The sequence below is a fragment of the Haliotis rubra genome, unplaced genomic scaffold, assembly GCF_003918875.1.
Source record: "Haliotis rubra isolate DU_JTF1 unplaced genomic scaffold, ASM391887v1 Scf1, whole genome shotgun sequence".
NCBI lineage: Eukaryota > Metazoa > Mollusca > Gastropoda > Lepetellida > Haliotidae > Haliotis > Haliotis rubra.
The window spans coordinates 1,763,834-1,780,615 of NW_025764891.1; the positions used below are offsets into that span (position 1 = coordinate 1,763,834).

Sequence of the window (16,782 nt, forward strand, 5' to 3'; positions counted from 1 at the left end):
ATCTGTTAAACTATAGCTAAGTTGGGCCTAACTGCAGTCGCAGTGGTACGGAGATAGGAAACGTAGAAAAAAAGGCCTTTACTGAGGAGAGTTTAGTGCAGAAATGAGCAATGCAGTTCTTTGCGACTTATTTGGAACAGACAATGGCTTTATGCAAATTAGTGTGCGACGGTATTTGTATTACAAAGGGAACTTTTTAAATGCCCATTTTGAAATTAAATTAGCTTCATTATAAACGATAGCTGACGTAAAAAATAATAACTTTAAGACTGAAACTGTGAAGGATGTAGCTACCCTGGAGTCTCACTATCACTATAAAAAGAAACAGGTAGGAAGGGTCGTCTCAAAAGCAAACCCAGGACGGGTGTCGCAGACTGTGGTGGGGATCGGGCTAGGGGGTAGAGATATCCGCTAAGGTGAGATAATCCTTTACGGGAATTAAACTGGGGAAGTAAACGGCAAGTCATAACAATTTACAAAAAATATCCAGTCCTGTCGATCTTCGGGTGGTCATGTCACCTATATATTTTTAGACATTTAATACGATGGCTAATTTAAGCTTTTCTATGGGTATCATGCTCTTTTACATATCTCAACATAAACTTTCTGTAAGAAAGACACGTAAGATGTTAATCAATATATGAGACATATACAACGCACATGAAAAAGCATAAAATATCTTTGAGATGACCCCTTGTGCTTGTATGCAGCACATGCATTTCATGCCAGGTGAGTCGACGGTCTATTGTCATGCCTGGCTGAACGACCTAATTGCCATCTATAGTCTGATCTATTGTTCGCAGCTATTCGTATTTTTTTCTGAGTTTGCCAGATTTTACGAGTAAACATGCTTTTCTGGATATCCTATTACACATCCCACTGAACACCGAGTTAGGCCGATGTGGGTTATTTCAACATATGCTACTTGCAATTGTGTAAATTTTAGGGATACAGAGTAACAGCCTGAAAACAGTATTTATTCTATTTCCGACAGTACTTTAATTAGTGGCAGTTTAGTCCCAAGTGTTTGTTCAGTAGTAAAGGCAGCATTTTAATTATTTGTGTTTCTCATCGCCCGTCCGACCCTTCTAATTATATTGCCGACCCCCCCAAAAACAAAAAACAACAAAAAACAACAACAACAACAACAAAACTTTTTTAATCCTTCCAACACCGCCGATTCGAACCTAAACGTACCGACTCGTCATATAAAATGTTTTAATCAGTCGCTGCCACAAGTCCAAAGAACGCGAGAAATTGTAATAAGAATTACAATAAATATGAATCAAGAACATTATTCGGATAATTTTGTCTTTATTAAGGGTTTTTTTTAGTTTTTTTACCCCGACCAAAAAAATGATGCCCAAATACTCTACCCGGAGTTTATCAGTCACGTGATTTGTTGTGCAACAGTCTCCTTAATGTTACAAACGCACAACAAACAATTCAACAATTGGAACCCCTCAATGACATTACATCACCAGCGCCATGGCGTCAAGACTGTGCTGATTGCCAAGCCACCGTTTGAGCGCATAGCTCCAGCCGACTGAACGGTTGTGGGTGGGTTGAGCGATCTTCAAGCTTTCAACCTGATAAGCAGCCCACCCGACCAAACCAGGTTGTGACGGACATCTTTGTTAAACGACGAGGTCACAGCGATCAGCAACACCCAGGCTAGACAGGGGAATACTAATAGTACACATATTGCAATATTTTGTGAGGTTTTGGAGTGTTATAATGAAAGGATCAAGGTACGTATATGTTTTGTGTTTGTATAACATAGTAAGTGAAGCATCGTTTAGAGCCCATGATGGCGGCGCGGGTACTGTGTACACTGATAACGAACTAAGGAATGCGTGTGGATCTATAGGAGCGTTGTTTTGTTTACATTATGTTTACACTGCTATCTGTGATTCCTTGATACACATTACAGGATTTTTATATTGATTTACGATCAAATGTATCGAAAAGGTGACTTCCGTGGGAAAGATATTTCCCTACTAGTCAAATCATATTACCCGAACAGATATACACACATATCATTTTCGGAAAGAGTTCCTTCCGTTCTCCCATATATTTTTGTAACATTACCGTGGCTGGGGCCTTTATCATTGTAATGGTTCGACCGTATATATTGTAATTAATTTTGGGGCTTTTAGTTATTTTTGTGAGTTCTCTAGTAATTGTTGTATTAAGTTTTGTTAATAATTTTAGTATATATTAATTTATAAATATTATTTGGGATGGTAACGGGAGGAACTCTTACCATGACGATGAAAACTATCATTTATTTGCCTAGCGTTACGATGGCGTCATGCTTCGACAACAAATAGTCATGCCGTAATGAGGGACAGCCAGATAAACACAGACATAAATTTTATTTCAGTCTCACCACTGTACATCAAAACCAATATACACAGACAAGGAGTGTATGCACAGTTCGTACATAGTAAGGAAAGATGTCGTATATTTCGATTATATCTGCATTTAAATATTTCACCACAATACAAATGTTTTCTTTGTACATTTAGAAGGCGGGTTTGGGCAGTGAAATATACCTAATGTTTAAAAAGGACACCACTTTTCAACTTTTCACGCGGAACAGTTTCCAGCTCTTCAAGATATGATTTACAGTAGTGTAAAACTATGTCACTACTCTAGAAGGTAAAACTATGTCACCACTCTAGAAGGTAACTGAAACTTTATCACTATAACGAAACATTAAACTTCGAATGTGTATGAGATCTTCTGGTAAGATTTCGGTGTAAAAACGAAATGAGAAACTTTCCTGGCACTATATAGCCCTCGTAGTGAATTTATAACACGTAAATTGTGTATTATTTAAAAGCTCAAATCAGTCGTTAAATCTATAACACTAATTTCTAAACACGTGATAATACTGACATGACCACAATGATACGTAATGGTTATAATGTACATTTCCTAATGGTCAGACACGAATAATTGACCAGTCGGTATAAACACCACTAATACACAAACTATATCCAATATGTCTTCTCGGGGTGTATCTCTGTATGGCCTAAAGGTGCACCTACTTTGGGTATTATCGATCGCCAGCGTAATATGTAATTTTATTACCAACAGGCATGCTGTGATTGGTTAATCCACACCCGAATAACCCAGGGATCAGCTTTGTTGAACTATGGACAGGATCAAATGTACACCAGCAGAAATTACTGGATATATTTCCTTCTTGGTGTACATTTAGGCTTATATATAGGTGATCATGAGCTCTGATTTAGAACGGACATTGTGAGGTTTCATGTTTATTGTATCCTCCGTGCTGTGATGTATGTCTAGTGTGTCATGAACAGTATTTGTTGTCTAGTTCGTCATTCAATGTCTAGTGTGGTATATACTGAGTAATGTGTTGTCTGCTGAGTTATTCGTTGTCTAGTGTGGTATACATTGAGTAATGTGTTGTCTAGTGTGATATATATTGAGTAGCGTGTTGTCTAGTGAGTTATTCAATGTCTGGTGTGTTATATATTGTGTAATGTGTTGTATAGTTCGTCATTCGCTGTCTAGTGTGCTATGTATTGAGTAACGTGTTGTCTGGTGAGTTATTCATTGACTGGTGTGGTATACACTGAGTAATGCGTTGTCTAGTTCGTCATTTACTGTCTAGCGTGTTATATATTGAGTGATGTGTTGTCTAGTGAGTTATTCACTGTCTGGTGTGGTATATATTGAGTAATGTGCTGTCTTGGTCGTCATTCGCTGTCTAGTGTGTTATATATTGAGTAATGAGTTGTCTGGTGAGTTATTCACTGTCACTCTCTGGTGTGGTGTATATAGCCTATGTCAGAATTTTAGTAATCTTACTGATATACAAAAAACTGCTTTTATCCTGTCCAATAGCAATATCTGTTTTATAGCTGCCAAAACCTGCCATGTTGTTTTAAAAAGGAGAAAATCCGTATTATATAACTTTTAATTATTGTTATTCATAATACATGTACATGCAATTTTTAAAGAATTTTAGTCTCTCATAATTCCGTATGGAATGGCCCTATGTAAATATATGTTTAATTAGTTTGTATATATGTATAACAGGGGTGAGACTTTAATAAATAATCTGTCTGTCTGTCTGTATATAGTCTGTCATGCATGAAGTGTGTCATGCATTATGTAATGTGTCATGCATTTTCTTGTGCGTTTCTAGTATGGTGTCCTGTCTGCAATGCATTGTCGTCATAGATCTTGTGCCAAGGTTATTGTCTAGTGTGTTATGCATGGTCCAACATAGCATACTCCTTGTCTACTATGTCATGCACTGACGTTGGTTGGTGTTTAACGTCACACAGCAATATCCCAGCCATGTGGTGACGGTTCGTGAATAATCGAGTCTGGACCAGACAATCCAGGGATCAACATCATGAGCATGCACTGTCCTACAGGTCATTGTCTAGTGTGCCATGGTCATTATCTTGCCTGTCATAATCACTGTCTATTGTCTCATACTCACTGCCGTGTGTGAAACGCCCCTACCCGTCTAGTATGTCAAGATGTCCACTCCAGCTCGTGGGGCGATGGGGTAGTCGTGTTCTTAAAGCGTTCGCTCGTCACGCCGAAGGCCCGGGTTAGATTCCCCACATGGTTACAATGTATAAAGGCCTTTTCTGGTGTCCCCGTCGTGATATTGCTAGAATATTGCTAAAAGCGGTGTAGAACTAAACACACTCACTCCAACTTGTCATGCTGCCATGCCACTGCTTTATGTGCTATGCTCGTCTCTAATGTGTTATGCCTTGTCTCATACATGTCCCCATTTCAGGGCCAAAATGACACGCCTAGCTGTCGTGGGTAAACCTCCTTTCTGTGTGCTATACCGCGTCAACCGTCATATCTAGTATCTCAGTTTTTGTCTAGATCTGGGTTCATCCGGTGTGAAGGGAATTATGTTACAACAAACTATGCTTCATGTTAGTAGTTCCCTGCTAGAAATGTGTATTTGCTGTTCGCTATGCGTTATCACTATAAACGTTTGTCTTGTTCCTGCGGAGGGCGGTGGGGTAGCCTAGTGGTTAAAGCGCTGGCTCGTCACGCCGCTTTCAACAACAGTGCAGCAATATCACGACTCGGGACACCAGAAATGGCTTCACACATTGTACCCATGTTGGGAATCGAACCCGTGTCTTCGCCATGAACGCTTTAACCCCTTGGCTAACCTATCATCCATCTGTCTTCAAGTGTTTTGAAATCAATGTGCTTGTTAGTGTAAATGATCACGCGGCGCAAACCCACTTAGTTTACAGGTGGGCCATCTTGTCGAATACCTCAGATAAGGTGTGGAAATATCACATTGTTCTGTATTGCCCTAGGATGAAATCTAGTGTGTCCTGTTAGGCTTGGCTTGGTGGTGACATTGAAAAGAAGGCGTGTGGAGCCATTTTTCACAACTTGTGATGTTGGATGAACTTCTGAACCCGTCGTTTAAGCGAAACTGTGACGCGACTCAAAGCCTAAAACAGGATATTTCATTGCTCGCGGCCAGGTTATAGACATTGATGGATATACATACATAACACAGCACCTAGTTCACACCATCCATGGTTTTCCGGAAACTTTGTTTGTGATGTTGTCAACATGTACAAAATATTATACCTTCTTATGAATTTCTGATTGGCAATAATTATAGTCATACAAATTGCGAAACATTTCAATCTGCTGTCCTAAAAGCAAATGTGAGCAACTGATTTTTATTTGATTATGTGCAATGATATTTAATTTACACAAAGCATAAGATTCGATGAGAGGCAAATAGTTATTTAATGCACTTGCTTGTGATTAAAGGTAATCTCCTTATGGAGAAAACGTGGCCGGGTAAATAACCCCGTGTTTGAGTGATGAACCTTTAAAATGCTATGAAGTTGTTATCCCCACAGGATGCTCATGCTTTTGGTCATTGGTTTTCTTGAGCAGGAAGAATATTTACAAACCACCGAGATTAAAATGGAATTTTACTACCGAGTACAAATTGTATTCAATGGTTCACTCATTTATGTTAAACAATTAGTTTATTCTTGGATGCTTTTAATATCACCTGTTTTGTATTTTCTTTACAGACTGGAATAACAACCATATCAGCTGTTTATGTTCTTTCTGCCGGTCAGGATGAGGTCGCGGTCGATTGGTTATCTAAAGACTGCTCTTATCTTAGTGGGCCTGGTTTCTGTGCTCCTGCCATTGAGTCTAATCCTCACCTCCAGGATCCGCCCTGATCCGTCGACTGACACGATGCAACGTAAGATGATTGATCCACGTTATGTAAAAATATATTACAGTGCGCACGAAGCACACCTGTAATGCAAAATATTGAGGTGAGGTGAGGTGTGAGGTGAAATTTAATGTCGCTTAACGACGTGCATGCGCACTAAAGAATCCGTTTGGCTCAAAACTGGACCGATGAAAACTAACTCGAAAACTAATAAACATATAATACTCAATGAAACACTGACCATAATTAAAAGCATCAGATCAACTCTGTGATGTTTTTGCAGAATTTATGTCCGAAAAATAAATAAGTTTTTAACAAACTGTCATTAACATTTTGACCCAGTTCACTATTTGTTACGAGGGAGGAGTGCAAAGAGGGGAACAGCCTGGTGTACGTGAAGCACGCGCACAAGTGCCGACAAAGTCATTGATTCATTTACCTTTGCTGTGCCGGCTCCATCCTTTCTCGCACACCTGGCTGTTCCTATCTTTGAACTCCTCCTTAGTGGGTCTAAACATTTGATGGGTAGTATATGTACGACAAGTAGGTCATTAACACATATTGTAAAAGGAAAGATGGTGTTATGTCATTTAGGAAATGGCAATGAATATTACTGCAATATAAACATCGTAGGTCAAAGAGCTTCACGTAATTTGCTGCAAAAACATAAATATGCTGATAAACAAGCGAAAGGTTCAAACTATCTTGTTGTAAATTTAATACACATTCATTAGAGTTTAATTCCAAGGAGACCTGCTGTGCAAATACACGTACAGCAAAAAAATGTCAATTGTTTTTTGGTTCAGGTTACATTGTCATGGCAATCTAGGGGCATTTGTTAATGAAGTGAAAAATTGTTACCTTCCATTGTAGCAATATTCTAGCCATATTACAATTACGGGGGAATTGACTTCGGGGTTTCAGCGTAACAGGCCAGCGCTTTATCCACAAGGCTTCCCCACCGCCATTATCAAAATGATGATTATTATATATTCGTGGTCATGATATTGCTGGCATTGCTCAAACTTAAAAACAACCTAACCATTATTATGTAAATTTCAGGGATGTTTGTGGAGGCGACTCGACTTAAGAAACTGTTATCAGTAGCAGAGACGGTAAGTTATTTCAGAATTCTTTTTGACAAAATCCAAACCTGATGTTTCTCCAGTTTGCTTTCTGGGTGGCACCAATGGAAGTAAAATTCAAAGTCCACATTTTCTATGGAAGAAATCACAACCCAACTCTAATTAAATTAACAGATTAATCCCTCGGACTAACGAATTCACGAAGCACCATTTTGACAAATGACGTCATTGTATATTTTCAGGATTCAAGGCAACATGACAACCACAGGGCAATTAGGTACCGTAATCGAAGAGAATTCTGTGCAGCCAACGGGAATAAAATTATTACGCCGGATATATTCCGGCATATCATCGTCAACGACAAATATAAGATTCTGTATTGCTCAGTTCCAAAGGTTGCCTGCACAAACTGGAGGCGAGTCATGTTGCTACTCACCGGGAAGATGAACACAACGGATCCAATGAAGCTGAAAGCCTCCGACGTCCACGGTGCTTATGATGACTATTTGACCTACCTGAGTGACCTATCAATTGAGGACATTAAGTACCGACTGAAGAACTATTACAAGTTTGTGTTCACTCGTGAACCCTTTGAAAGAATATTATCAGCTTACAGGAACAAGTTTAAAGGGAAGAATCCATTCTTTCACAAACGTTATGGAAAGAATATTGTCAGAAAGTATCGAGCCAATTCCTGGAACACGAAGCCTGACGGGAAGGATGTGTCATTTAGTGAATATGTTCATTATCTGACTGACTATACACGACGAGAACCTCTTAATGAACACTGGGAGAAGATGACAGAGCTTTGTCACCCTTGCCTTATAAATTATGACCTTGTAAGTTCTTATGATGACCTTGAGGCGGACTCGGTGCGACTTTTAGACAAGATAGGAGCGTCAAAGCTATTCCAGTTTCCGAAACGATCTGCGTCCTACAAGCATGCAGGGACCGAGGAACTTCTTCGTCAATACTACAGCCAGATACCCCCAGTCTTATTGGACCAGCTTATGGAGGTGTATTATCCAGACTTTCTCATGTTCAGATATAAGGTTCCCAACAGTCTACGGAATCTCACCCACTGGCAAGTGAAGCTATGAGGTTCTAGAATATGTTCACATCGGTGTGTTACAAACAGTTCCGTTCGTGGAGGTTTGCACTAATTTTTGCCATTCGTGGAGGTGGACAGCAATCTTTGCCTTTCGTGGACGTGGACAGCAATCTTTGCCATTCGTGGATATGGACAGCAATCTTTGCCATTCGTGGAGGTGGACAGCAATCTTTGCCATTCGTGGAGGTGGGCAGCAATATTTGCCATTCGTGGAGGTGGACAGCAATCTTTGCCATTCGTGGAAGTGGACAGCAATCTTTGCCATTCGTGGAGGTGGACAGCAATATCTGCCTTTCAAGGAGGGGTTTTGCAATTTGTACTGTTCGTGAAGGTGTGTTAAAATATTTGCCTTCACATGAGGTGTGTTACAATGGTTACTGTATGACAATGGGCACCGTTCTTGGAGGTTTATTAGAATGAATGCCGTTCGTGGAGGTGAAATGCTTTCAGCACCATTCTGTTTACTTGTAATATGAGGACCACCATTCGCGGAGATCTAAAACAGTTGGTGTTTTCGTGGAAGTTACAAATGCTTTAGCTCATGGGCGAGTTTTTCAGGGGGGTGTTATTGACATGTATGCTTAGGTTTAATCTGACCAGCAATGGGTTGTACCGCAGTTCTGAATGGAGATAGTCAAACAGGTCGAAGTTAGTTTCTGGAAGTAAAAGACGGGGCCCTGTATATTCCTTCTTCAGTCATTCTTTTGTGTTTGTATCAAGCTATTTATGTAGGTCCTCTGAAACTGATCGTTGTTTGACTATGTGTTTTTATCAATATCTCTCTTGACTTGACGTTTATTCAAGATTTAATGCAAAGACCTACATTTAAACTTTGTTTATCATACTATGCATGATTTGCATTCCAACAAAATTCAATTTCTGTCTTTACGCCATTGAAGTGTATTGTTACAAAAATAATAAAAGTGACCACTTTGACAGTGAATTTGTGTATCATTGACCTGATGCTGGTGAGAACCCATTGGTGGTTCTTTGTGTGACTGTATTGTAAAAACTAATCTATTAACATGATCAGGTTTGATTGCCATGACGATTTAATATTATTGATCTAAGTTTAGGGGGTGTAATCGTTATCAATTCTTCGTGGCAATAGTTGATTGATTTATTCTTGTTGCTTAACGCCACACTCAACAATATTCCAGCTATATATAGCGACGATCTGTAAATAATCGAACCTGGACCAGACAATTAAGTGATCAACAGCATGAGCATCGATATCCGCAATTGGGATACGATGACATGTATCAACCAAGGCAGCGAGCCTGACTATCTGATCCCGTAGGTCGCTTCTTACAACAAGACGTGACATTAGACCGTTGATAGATATCGTCATTTTGGGCTGTATCACAAATATGTTTGGCGTTTGATCTTGGAACCGCCATGTGCGTGGCTATATAAGTCTTTATTGTCATCATATTTGATAACTATCCCAACACGAGCTGAATTCGACGTTCTGGTGATTTCGACGATTGCATTGCACGTGCTATATCGGGGGAGTACGTGTGCGATCGGAGTGCACAAATAGTTTCACTGGTAGGGCGGGTGCCCAGTCGCTGTCGTGAGAAGTTTTATTGACAATGGAAATCGGGAAGTAAATTTATATAAAAAGCAAACAAACATCAATATTATTTACCCGAGATCGTTATTACCACTTACGATGCAAAATCAGTTCCCTTTTAACAAAAAATAGCAAGCGAAAATTCAGTTTGATCAGTCGTCTGGTGGTGACAGGCAATATATAAAGAGGAAGCCACGTGATCACAACACTCCCTCGCAGTGCGGAGCAAAAAGTATTGCTCATTGTCGAAAACCCATACAAAATACCCGGATGTTACGAGCGGCAACAGTTTCGCCGATACGATTTCATCAAACGCTAGTTTTGTAGGAAACACTTGATATTTTTGTGTGAAATAGATGAATATATCCTTTATCACTCAAGGTAAGTAAAATACAAACTTTAAATGATATTACAGATAGAAAATACGTTTTTTTCTTACATTGTCGAAAACCCCTGACACCGGGATATACCAAGCTGGCTAACGTTTTTGGTGTTTACGAGGGAATTGCCACTGCAGTAAACTTAGCTTATAACGAAATCGCTTATACCGAACTGATGGGTATAACGAACAGTTTTTGTGTCCTGTCTACTTGTATATATTAGTCAAACTGCTTAAGACGAACTACGGATATAACGAATTGAAAATTAGTGAACCCTTTGATTTCGCTATAACCGTAGGTTACTGTATAACATACCTGAGTATATACAGATCAGAAGTTCTTACATATTTACAAGCTTCTAATGCCGAATAGCGTCAGACGGTTTGCTAATTATGGACTGTCGTCGTACCCCTATTGCGTAGATCGATGTTCATGCTGTTGATCACTGGATTGTCTGGTCCAGACTCGATTATTTTCACACTGCATCGAACATTGAACAGAGAAAACGTTTTGGAAAATAAATTAAGTGAATTGGAAATTGAATAAGATACATAATTCTAAAAAGGCAGAAATTAGGAAAGAAGTAAATGATCTGAAACATGATTTGGAGGATATAAAAACTCAAAAGGTTTATGCATATGATCTAACGCTAAATGGTTCTAACAATGGGGGAAACCAACTAAGTGTTTTTTGCAACAAGAAAGCAGAATTGTATTTTAATAAATCAATAATGGAATTGGAAAACAAATGATTGCTCAGTGATAAAGATCAACCAGAAATACCTGCGGAGACTAAATCATTTTATAAAAAGCTTTATTCGAGTGAATAAAAATTGTCTTATGATGTAGCTTCATCCTTGGAAGGAAAATGTACTTATCCGAATACACTTTCAGCTTTAAAAAATGAAAAATAATAAAAGTCCAGGCCCAGATGGCTTTTCAAGCGAATTCATTACATTTTTGTGGAATGATTTGAATAAATTTCTTATAAATTCTTTGCATTATGCATATGAAAGCGGTTCTTTGTCTGTGTCAGAAAAACAAGGACTCGTCACTTGCTTGCCTAAGGGTAGTAAAAGTTTTAAAAATCTAAATTTCTTGAGACCAATATCACAACTAAATACTTCATATAAATTAGCCTCAACAGTGATAGCCAATAGGATGGTCTTTATCCGACTCCACCCCTCTGGCCCCGTCCCCTAGCCCCTGTTGTTATAAGCTACTAATTAGTACCTCTAGCCCCTCGCCTGGCTGTTCTGTTAGCTGTACTCACTCCCCTGTAACTGGTTTAACTGCTACTATTAACTCGTTAGGTCAGGTGTTGGTTGTGAGTAGTTGACTACCGGCACTTGGCATAGATAACAGAGAATTACGGCTCAGTGATCAGTATTGATCAGTAGGTGACCACTGTTGCTAATAAGTGACAAAACAAGTATGAAGATTCTATATTTATTTACATTCACAAATATGTTAATTCAGATCTTGATACATTGTCTGAATGCAGTCAGATCAGTTGTTTTTACGCAAGATACATATTGTTTATCGGTGTATCTGTACGGGGGCTAGGGGACGTGGGCTAGAGGGACGGGGGCTAGAGGGACGGGGGCTAGAGGACGTGGGCTAGAGGGACGGCGGCTAGAGGACGTGGGCTAGAGGGACGGGGGCTAGAGGGACGGGGGCTAGAGGGACGGGAGCTAGGGGACGGGGGCTAGGGGACGGGGCTGGAGGGACGGGGGCTAGAGGGACGGGGGTGGGTGTCGGATAAAGATCATGCTTCCAGGTATTATGAATGAAGATCAAGAAGGTTTTGTTCCTGGAAGATATATAGGGGAAGTTACATGGCAAATCTGTGATATTGTGGATTATACAGAATCATACCAAGTTCCAGGTTTATAACTACTCATTGAACTTGAAAAAGCTTTCGACTCAGTTGACAGAAAATTTATGCAAAATCTGTTAAAATATTTCAACTTCGGACCAAGTTTGCAAAATTGAGTATTTATCTTGTCAAAAGATATCAAATCTAGCGTATTAGTAAATGGGTTTGCAACCAATTTTTTAAGATAACCAGGGCCTGTCGTCAAGGAGATCACCTTATATCTTTATTTTATGCTTAAAAATATAAAGCCAAATTTGTAATATTTTAAGCGGGAAATACTTAATTACTATAAAGCCACAAAATATACAGCCTTTTCACATGCAAAACCAACACACTTTTATTCCTTTTGGTCCTCCTTTCATACACTTTTTTCCAATATCATGGATCCCTGATTCAATGTACAGGTTATCTTATCTTAAAAAAATATCAATAAATGAATTATTTTGGATTCTCTCACTAAATTCCATTGAAAATTACAAGATAAAATGTATAAATCATTTCCATTAATATTTTCAGTTTTACTTATAAGGTTTGAATTAAATCGCTGTCCTTTAACCTAATTGTTCATGTGAAACTGCAATATTAGTCCCAATCTGTATTGAATATTGCACACTATAGGACCTAAAGTACATGTTGCAGTTATGGCTACGTATACGCTTGAATTACTAACACTTGTGTAAAGGTTTAAAATATGGTGTGATACTCTAAATGTGTCAATTTCTTTTGTAACTTTTATTCAAACAATCAAAAACTTTCACAGAATAAAAACATATACCCTATATCTACGTATGATATGATATTGAACAAGGCTAAATGTAGGTACTGAAATTGGTTTCATGAAAAAAATATCTGAATGATACGCAAAATATACATCATAGTACTGAAAGTGTAATCAGAAGGATAAGGCGATTGTGTAAACTTACTTTTTCAACCGACCTTCACCTCAAAGAAATTGCCTAATATGTACAACAATGTTGACGTGTGACATCACAACCAATGACCGATTTCTTACAAAATGGCGGCTTCGCTGACAAGGGTACACAGGATTTTGCGAGGACTCTTCCCTTGATTCAGGGATCGTTTGTACATAAATATGAGATGTAAGTTATAAGAGTGACTCTGACTATCTGTGTATTGTTATATGTTTTCATCGTTTTCATTGTAAGTAGGAGAAGAAGCCAGAAATGCTGATAATTACCGTTGTCGTTCTGCGTGATTTTGCGTCTGCTATGGCGTTACGCTGCACGGAAACTTTTCTTATGAAGTATCAAAACATTGCATTGTATCTATTTTTAATTTCCTCTTTCTTGCTGTGGTATTCTTTCCATGCATATTCTAAGGTATTGAGCCATTGCAAGCAATGAATAGCCGACTGGATGTCGGAGAATTTTAGAAATGCTACGCAGTGTAAAATCGGAATGTTTCTTTGTTTACATTTCAAACTAGCGCAGTCTTCCGAGCACAGCGTTCGTTTTCACACCCAATATCTTTCATTTCATTTTATCTAGACAGTTGGTATTGGTGACAAAGACCAGTTGTAATTTGATTTTAAAATGTATGGGGAATTCAATGATGCATTTGTCGCAGCTGACTATGAAATATACGTCATGTATCATTCACAGGGGCGGATACAGCTATTGAGAAAAGGAGGGGTGCACACTATTGAGAAAAGGAGGGGTGCACACTATTGAGAATTTCACACTATTGAGAAAGGAGGAGTGCACACTATTGAGAAAAGGGGTCATTTGAGAAAAGGAGGGGTGCACAACTATTGAGAAAAGAGGGGTGTGTGTTTTCAACCCAAGTTTCAATGGTCATTTAACAACTTTTCACCACAAGTGTGTGTGTGTGTGTGTGTGTGAGTGTGTGTGTGTGTGTGTGTGTGTGTGTGTGTGTGTGTGTGTGTGTGTGTGTGTGTGTGTGTGTGTGTGTGTGTGTGTGTGTGTGTGTGTGCGTCCCTGCACCCCTCGTCTCAATACCGGCCTTCGCGAGACGTGATTTTGTAAACACTATCCAATATGGCGGAGGGGCGGTGGGGTAGCCTGGTGGTTAAAGCGTTGGCTCGTCACGCCGAAGACCCGGGTTCGATTCCCCACATGGGCACAATGTGTTAAGCCCATTTCTGGTGTCCCCCGCCGTGATATTGCTGGAATATTGCTAAAAGCGGCGTAAAACTAAACTCAGTCAGAAACTGAGTATGAGGTGATAAAATTATTTCAAGCTGTATAGGAAACACAATTGTATGCACGACTCGACAGTTGGATCGAGTTACCGGAAAGAACGTTCTGGGTGTAAATCATAGACACATAAACGTGTCTGGAGAGGGCATTATCATTCAACCCAGCTACTGCTAAACTGAATCACTGCACTTCTGTCAGATGTTGTTCTGTCTGTAACAGTCTCATGTCGCCCCCAAATGCACTCAGACGTGTTGCGTGAGAAAGAGAGCTTATCCTAATGGATTATTAAAGATGGCGTCTCCAGTTTCCCGGGTCACGCATTGCTGGTTGACAGTGCTGCATGTTTATAAGAACCGCCTCTTAATGTACCGTCGACAGGGAACATGTAGGCCCTTGGGATAAAAGAGGAACAGAAAAATGTATTTATATTTCACTCCGCAGTTACAGATGATCGAGCATCAGAAAAGTGTAAGGTAACCATAGCTACCTTTTGTTGATGTTTGCCTTGAAAACAAGTATTTCTCGAGTTGTAATGCATGAATGAAAAATTGAATTGAAATAAAGTAATAATTGATTCCATTATCATTCAATTCATTATCACGATGTTTCCAATTTTCAACCGTTTTATATTTTAGGTGTAATTTACGACCTCCTAAAGTTTTTACGACAGGTCAATCGGGGTCCTAAATTTTGGGCTGTTTACGTCACGGTGTAAATATACGAGGTCTTTGTGAAACGGGGTAAAAAAGTAAGAGGTGGTCTATGACCTACTTTACGAGGTCGTACCGGTAAGAGGGCTTTGTTAAACGGGCCCCAGCATATATTGCTGAGTAAACAACAAACCAACCAACGTACACTACTGCTTTAAAGACTTGTCAATGGTACAGATTTCCCATTTGCCGGTTTGTAATGTTTAAATCTATTCCCATATTTACCAGTTGTAAACACTCTTCATACTCTTTACATTTGCTCAGGGGGGGCAATTGATTATGTCTCCGTAGCTCTGCTTGTCGGAAGAATAGACTGAAATGACTGACTGACTGACTGACTGAGTCTGGTTTTACGCCGCTTTTAGCAATATTCCAACAATATCACGGCGGGGGACACCAGAAATGGGCTTCACACATTGTACCCATGTGGGGATTCGAACCCGGGTCTTCGGCGTGAGGAGCCAACGCTTTAACCACTAGGCTACCCCACCGCCCCGACTGAAATGAAGATCGCGATCGGTTGGTAGAGTGCTAACGTAACTGAATGTGTCATTGTACCAGAATACCTATTTACATAGGACTTTTCAACTTCAGCACAATAGTGTTTGAATGCAGATGGCCCACTTAAGCCGAAGTCGCCTCTCTTATTGTGATATAGATGTGACATGTTATTAAGCCCAAAACCAACGAAAACATGGCTGTGGTATGGGAACTAAAACATGTATTGTTCTCAAGTTTACAAATGCGATTTAAAAATATCACTAAGTATGTAGTATGAGGTGATAAAATTATTTCAAGCTGTATAGGAAACACAATTGTATGCACGACTCGACAGTTGGATCGAGTTACCGGAAAGAACGTTCTGGGTGTAAATCATAGACACATAAACGTGTCTGGAGAGGGCATTATCATTCAACCCAGCTACTGCTAAACTGAATCACTGCACTTCTGTCAGATGTTGTTCTGTCTGTAACAGTCTCATGTCGCCCCCAAATGCACTCAGACGTGTTGCGTGAGAAAGAGAGCTTATCCTAATGGATTATTAAAGATGGCGTCTCCAGTTTCCCGGGTCACGCATTGCTGGTTGACAGTGCTGCATGTTTATAAGAACCGCCTCTTAATGTACCGTCGACAGGGAACATGTAGGCCCTTGGGATAAAAGAGGAACAGAAAATGTATTTATATTTCACTCCGCAGTTACAGATGATCGAGCATCAGAAAAGTGTAAGGTAACCATAGCTACCTTTTGTTGGATGTTTGCCTTTGAAAACAAGTATTTCTCGAGTTGTAATGCATGAAATGAAAAAATTGAATTGAAATAAAGTAATAATTGATTCCATTATCATTCAATTCATTATCACGATGTTTCCAATTTTCAACCGTTTTATATTTTAGGTGTAATAATTAAGGACCAATTACACGTAGCGGAACAAAATGCGCCATTGAATCATTTGGAGAGATTCAACATGTTCTACCAATGAAATAAACTTCCATATAAGAAGTTTATACCAGATGCCCATAAGTACCTGGACAAAGATGGTTCCAACACTGTAATCGAATTAGCCAAGGGGAGATAACTCTGTTTATGTGACCCATGGTGGGCGACGGGAACTTGTGAATG

The 16,782-nt window shown here is 39.4% G+C and overlaps 1 protein-coding gene across 1 annotated transcript; it reads left to right on the forward strand.

Moving 5' to 3' along the window:
- Positions 1-1,417: 1,417 nt before the first annotated feature.
- LOC124260737 (carbohydrate sulfotransferase 11-like) lies at positions 1,418-9,373 on the forward strand. The gene is made up of 4 exons (XM_046695383.1): positions 1,418-1,751; positions 6,090-6,268; positions 7,304-7,356; positions 7,569-9,373. Exons 2-4 carry the CDS (start codon positions 6,118-6,120, stop codon positions 8,424-8,426), a joined length of 1,062 nt encoding a protein of 353 aa, XP_046551339.1. The 5' UTR covers positions 1,418-1,751; positions 6,090-6,117; the 3' UTR covers positions 8,427-9,373.
- The last annotated feature ends 7,409 nt before the right edge of the window (positions 9,374-16,782 follow it).

Excerpts from the sequence above, each read along its gene's own strand:
- LOC124260737 (XM_046695383.1), top strand. The coding sequence starts at position 6,118 with ATGTTCTTTCTGCCGGTCAGGATGAGGTCGCGGTCGATTGGTTATCTA. Across the intron at positions 6,269-7,303 it reads GTCGACTGACACGATGCAAC|GGATGTTTGTGGAGGCGACT; the intron begins GTAAGATGATTG and ends TGTAAATTTCAG. Across the intron at positions 7,357-7,568 it reads TGTTATCAGTAGCAGAGACG|GATTCAAGGCAACATGACAA; the intron begins GTAAGTTATTTC and ends GTATATTTTCAG.